Below are 6,681 nucleotides of genomic sequence, written 5' to 3'. Positions count from 1 at the left end.
TAAAATCAAAGCTCAAAATAGAGCAACACTGAAACACAAATACAACCCCTTACAAAGACAGGGGAAAACAAAAAACCTACAAAACCAGCAACTACTCAACACCAAAACAGCCCCTTACAACCCTTACATATTAAAAACAAAAAACAAAACTACAAGCCAACATTACAGAGGATGGCAAAAGGCAAATTCCACAATGAACACAACAAAAGGTTCTCCCTAGTTCTAGGAAAACCTCTTTTTACAGCAATTCTAGCCCTGATTTCCCAGAAAATCTGCTTCAGTAGCTGCTTTTCAGTTTTTGGAACACCATCATGTCTAAGTTCATTTCTAGTACGCCAGAGATTATAAACAACAGAACCAAGAACCAATTGACAAATCAAGCACTTAAGAGAGTTCTTTCCCCACTTATTGCAACCAAGCTGCACAAGATCATCCCAAATCACAGGAGGCATATCAATTTTACAACGAAACATGCAATATTTCCAAACTCTCGAACTAAAGCTGCATTCAAAGAAAATATGATCACGAGTTTCTAGTTGAGAATGGCAGAAACAACACTGAACCTCACCCTTATAACCCCATTTGAGTAACCTCTCTCCTGTAAGTAGCCTATCCTTCATAGCAAGCCACAAAATAAAAGCCTGCTTAGGAATAGCAAGAGGAAACCAAACTAACTTCCACCAAGTAACCTCTACATTCTTCTTTCTAAGGGCTTCCCAAGTCTCTGCACTAACAAAGACACCCTTTTTAGAAGCAGTCCAAACTGGCTTATCACATTGGCCTAAACAAACTTCAGAAAGCCTAGCTTGAATATCAACTAGAGCTTCTGATCTTGCAGGTCTCCAAAACCAATCTCCATTGCAAATGACAGAAGACAGCTTAGCTTCAATATTACTTTGAGCATCATAAACAACCCTAAAGCCATATTGCTCAATCAAAACTCCTGCAGGATGCCACAAATCCAGCCACATATGAATGCTATCCCCATGCCCAACTTCAAACTTCAAGAACCTTTTAGCAATAGATCTCAGCTTCAAAATTTTCCTCCAACTCCATGAACAATTTTGAGGAATACCTACACTCCAAAAACTCTTTCTTTTTAATAGATTTTCTCTAACCCAGGCAACCCAAATAGAACCAGACCTGGCAAATATACTCCAGATATGCCTAAGCATAGAAGTTTGATTCCAAGTTTCAAGCTTCTTTAAGCCCAAACCTCCCTCCTTTTTAGGAAAACAAAGATCAGACCAAGAAACCTTAGCTTTAGCTACACCTTCTTCTTTCCCATTCCATAAAAACCTATTGAACTTTTGTTCAATAGCTTTAATGATCTTTTTAGGAAGAATGAAAATTCCCATCCAATATACTTGTAAACTGTAAAGAACAGAAGATAACAACTGGAGCCTACCTGCATATGAAAGATTCTTAGAGAGCCAAGAATCTATACGACCAGAAATTCTGCTAAGTAAAGCCCCACAATCAGCTGCAGAAAGTCTGGATGAAATAAAAGGAACCCCAAGATATCTCACAGGGAAATGACCTTCCTTCATCATCAAATCATCTAATAGAATATGCCTCATTCTATCTGATACTCCAGAACAATAAAGAGAACTCTTAGAAGGATTAGCTTTCAACCCAGACAAATTCTCAAACTCAATAAGAGCAGCCTTGATAACTTTAATAGAACTCAAACTAGCTTCTGAAAAAATCAAAAGATCATCTGCAAAACACAAATGAGTAAGCTTCATTCTCTCACATTTAGGATGGAATTTAAAACCAACATTACCACCAGTATGTGCAGCCATAATCCGAGAGAAAACCTCCATAGCAAGAACAAACAAGTAAGGAGAAATAGGGTCACCCTGCCTCAGTCCCTTTTTACCTTCAAAATAGCCAACCAAAGTACCATTGATACAAACAGAAAATTTAGGAGAAGTAATACACGCCCTGATCCAGCTCAAAAATCTATTAGGAAAACCAAAACAATGAAGACAATGAAGCATAAATTTCCAATTCACCGAATCATAGGCCTTCATAAAGTCTATTTTCAAAGTACACCTAGGTTTTCCTTTTTCCTTATGATAACCCCTCACAAGTTCCTGAGCCAATAGAACATTCTCAGAAATATTCCTAGAAGGAATGAAAGCAGATTGGTTCATGCTCACCAAATCACCCAAAAAAGGCAACATCCTGTTAGACAAAATTTTAGTAATGCATTTATATATAACATTACAACAAGCAATAGGTCTAAAATCTCCCATGGCCGAAGGATTAACCTTTTTAGGAACCAAGGAAAGAATAGTAGCATTTACTTCCTTAAGCAATAAACCAGAAGTAAAAAAACCTTTAATAGCAGCCACTACCTCCTTATCCACAATAGACCAAGTAGACTTAAAAAAATCTGCAGAAAACCCATCAGGACCAGGGGCCTTATTGGCTTTTATATGAAACAAAGTATCTCTTATTTCAACTTCAGAAACCTCCTTCTCCATGGTAGCTGCATGTTCAGAGGAAATAGCAACAGAAATAAGCTGCCTAACTCTAGCTGCTTTGGCATCTGTGAAGTGTAGGTGATCTGTACCTAACAGATTCATATAAAAGTCTTCATCCACCCTTTTGATCTGATCAACATCATCCACTTTTGTGCCATACTCATCCCACAGATAGTTGATAGTTTTCTTTGCATTTTGAACCTTAAGAGATTTATAAAAAAACTTATTATTCTGATCTCCCAAATTCAACCATTGATTCCTTGCCTTCTGCTTCAAGAAAGATTCCTCAGCTCTAGAAATAGAAACATAAGCATGAAGATATTCCCTTTCCTTAAGTAGACTATCAGCACTGCCAAAAGAAGCAAGAACATTATTTTGAGCTAAGTCCAGATTCTCTCGAGCTTGAATAACTTTTTGCTTCAAATTCCCAAAACAAACCAGATTTTTCTCTTTTAACACAGCTTTCACAGATCTAAGCTTAACATACAACTGAAACATTGGGACTCCTTCAACCTGAATACTCCAACCCTCCTTAACCCAATCCAAAAACCCTTTATGCTCTAACCAATAGTTATAGAACTTAAAAGGTTTAGGGCCAAAACTTTTTAAAGTACCTACTGAAATAATGATAGGAGAATGATCAGAAATGCCCCCTGAAAGGAATTCCACAGCCGTATTCCCAAAAAGACTCATCCAATTCACATTAGCCAAAACTCTATCAAGTTTTTTTGCTACAAACCGAGGCTCCTCACTTTTATTAGTCCAAGTGTAAAAACACCCACTAAAATTTAGATCCAAAACTTCAATATCATTCAAACACTGACCAAATTCAACTTCATAAGAAGAGAGCTTATCAGATCCCCACTTTTCAGCCAAGGAAAGAACCACATTAAAATCCCCACAAATCATCCAAGGATTAGTACCTACTTTTGCCTTCATAGAACACAAATTAGTCCAAAGATGCTTTCTATCCACCCCCTGGTTAGCTCCATATACAAAAGAATGAAACAAACAGAAATTACTAGTAAGGAATTTAATGGAACAATTAATACTTTGCTCACTTTTATCCAAAACAGATATGTCATAATCAGAATTTTTCCAACAAATCCAGATTCTTCCCAAAAAATGTTTATCATAGTTAAAAACATAATCCCAATACGGCACAATACAAGCCCTAACTTTTTCAGCCTTATTTTCCTTCACTCTAGTCTCAATCAAACAAATAAGACTAATCTTATGTTTTTTAATCATATTTACAACCTCCTTCTACTTAGAGGGGTGATTCAAACCCCTAACATTCCAAATTAGAAAATTCATAAAGTAGGAGAAAAACCTCTCATCAAGACCTCCTCCTCTTCACCCATTTTACCTTTCCCTTTAACTCTTGCACTCTCCTCCACCAGAGCAGATTCAATAACATTTTGAAGAGAAGAAAAAGCATCTACACCCCTCACTTCACCTGATTTAAAATTGCCATCAGCTCTAGCCAAAAGATGGAAAGAATTAGTCCAATGACTATTGCTATCCTTTATAGTAGCCTTTGAAACAGGGGTTCTTTTAGCTCTAACCACATTCCATTTAGTCTCAACCACTTCTTTAGGAACAACATTCTTCACCTCAACAACCTTTTCCCTCACAGAATCATCATGCAAATTCTGAACAGGCTCAGCTTTTTTTGGAAGCCACACCTGTTTCTCAACCTTAGAACAAGTATGAGAGAGATGACCAAATGACTTGCACCTCTTGCATTTAACAGGAAGCCAAGGATATTCAATGCCAACTACAACCCTTCCCCCATCAACACCAACAAGTTCAATTTCTTTAGGAAAACTAGAATCCATATCCACTTCAACCAAAACCCTAGCAAAACCAAGCCTCAACTGCTCCTCAGTGACAGAATCAGCACAAATAGGTTTACCAACACCACTAGCCACATAACTCAAACATGTAGTATTCCAAAACTCAATAGGCAAATTATGTAATTTAATCCAAACAGGAACAGAAGATAAAGAAATCTTAAGAAGTTGCATACCAGGAATCCATTTACGCAAGATCAAAGGTTTATTAGCCATATGCCAAACTTTTTCCTCCATCACCTCATCTCGTGTCTTCTCATCAACAAATTTAAACAAATATAAGCCATTCTCCAGCAAATATACTTCAACCTTCCCATATTGAGCCCAAATATTTTCAACAGTGCGTTTAACAATATAATAGGGGAGGGGCTTATCAAGAAACTGGCCAACGAGAGAAGAAGACCATTTTGAAATGCCTTCCTCAATAGCTTTCTTAGGTGGCTTTACTACAACTCTACCATCTTCAAGAGAAGGAGCAAAATACTGCAATGTACCTATAGATTTCTCCTTATGAAACAACTTCCTCCAATCTTGAACTGCACTTTTCTGAGCAACCATACCAGAAGACTCAACACCAACATCAGCCACTGATTTAACTTCAGGTAACCCAGAAGTAAACGCTATAGCCTCACGCAAAACAGAAGGAGCCGCCTCACGCAAAACAGGGACATCAAGCTTCTGGGCATCAATCAGATTCTGAGCATCAAGCTTCGAAGCCTCCCCATCCTCACAAAGCTTTGTCAAGTGATCACAAATCTCTTCCTCATCACTCAGATCCACCTCACAATCCATAGATCGCGAAGCCATCTCCAGATTAGCCGAAGCATCCTTCAACGACGCCTTTGACACCTTCTTCCCCCCACGACCCCTATTTGCACGTTTAGCCATAAATCACAACCGCAGACTTCAACGACCAAGAGACGCCGGAGCACCGGCACCGGAATCGGAGTCGTCGGCGATGTGACGCGCCCTCACGCGCTGGAGCAAGGTGCAGACGAACCGAACCAGGCGCAGAAAACCGTTTCCTCTGAATTTGCTAGGAGCTCTGCCACGTCAGCAGAGCCCAAAATTTTTTCTTCAATTCTCTGAAAGCCTTTGTGTATTACTCTTTTAATCTTTTTTAAGTCAAGAACGGCATTTTTCTCTGCTCTCCGGAAAACAATATGAAGTTGTAGAATGAGGTTGGAGAAAGAATGGGGGATGTATCGGGAGGGTTTGGAAAAAGAATCGGGGAGGGTTTGGAGAAAGAATCTGGGATGTATCGCGAATGTGTTGCAGTATGCTAGTTGGGGAAGTCCCCCTGCTGCCCTGTCACAATTTTATAGGAGAAATGCAACAGGTACTTAAAATTTTACTAAGAAAATCCGCGTGAGACGTCTCATTTTCCTGATTTGTTGACCTTTGTTGATGTTCTAAAGGGATAGCTTTTTCCTGGGTCCCACTGGTTCCTTAGGTGTAATTATTACTAGTACCACCTATTTTTTGCAATCGGACGTTAGTTGATAACGACATTAGTTATTTATTTATTTCTTCTTTTTGCTACGACAAATTTGCGGGTCCCACCCCAACTGGACGGATCATTCTGGCCAGGGGGACAAAGAAAAACTTAAAAAGGGTGAGATTGATGAGCGGGGGAACTACATATCGCAATTCTACCAAGAACGGCATTTTTCTCTGCTCTCCGGAAAACAATATGAGTTTGGAGAAAGAATGGAGCATGTAGTATGTAGATGTGTTGCAGGATTCTAGTTGGGGAAGTCCCCTCAATTTTATAGACCATCGGTCCCCGTAGACTTTTTTTTTTTTTTTTGGATAAATCAGAGTCGCTTATATTGATCAACATGAAGAATACAATACTGATAAAAAATATCCATTCAACCAACCGCAATTGACAGTCAACAGGTACCGCCACATCACATACACACGTCACATAAACAACACGTCACATGCAACGGGTCCCACCACGTCAAAGAGGCTACACCCCGCTTGGGCGCTGATAAAAAAACATCCATTCAACCAACCGCAATTGACAGACAACAGGTACCGCGACGTCGGTCCCGCTGCATCACGTACAACGGGTCCCGCTGATAAAAAGAGGCTACACCCCCGCATTTTCCCATTAGTGGAGAATCATGATTCAATGCTATCTGGGGCCACCTGCTGATTTTCTTACTCCGTCTCACGCTTCTCACAGCGAGTGAGCCTCAAAAACGTCCAACCGTTCAAGCAAAATACTCCACCTGGATAGTAACTAGGCGGTGAAACGCACGCCTCTCTTCCCCTTCCCGGGCCCATTCGGATTTCTCCATCTCCCAAATATTCAATCCGTTCCC

The 6,681-nt window shown here is 39.6% G+C and overlaps 1 protein-coding gene across 1 annotated transcript; it reads right to left on the bottom strand.

Moving 5' to 3' along the window:
• On the bottom strand, nt 1-5,634 carry LOC132173392 (uncharacterized). Its single transcript, XM_059584889.1, has 2 exons — nt 4,525-5,634; nt 1-1,882 (listed from the first exon to the last, which is right to left on the bottom strand). The coding sequence occupies exons 1-2, from the start codon at nt 5,234-5,236 to the stop codon at nt 150-152; spliced, it is 2,445 nt and encodes an 814-aa protein (XP_059440872.1). The 5' UTR covers nt 5,237-5,634; the 3' UTR covers nt 1-149.
• Between the last annotated feature and the right edge of the window lie 1,047 nt (nt 5,635-6,681).

The sequence above is a fragment of the Corylus avellana genome, chromosome ca3, assembly GCF_901000735.1.
Source record: "Corylus avellana chromosome ca3, CavTom2PMs-1.0".
Taxonomy (NCBI): Eukaryota; Viridiplantae; Streptophyta; class Magnoliopsida; order Fagales; family Betulaceae; genus Corylus; species Corylus avellana.
The sequence above is the reverse complement of the archived record's forward strand: the minus strand, read 5'-3'. Positions and strand labels throughout refer to the sequence as shown.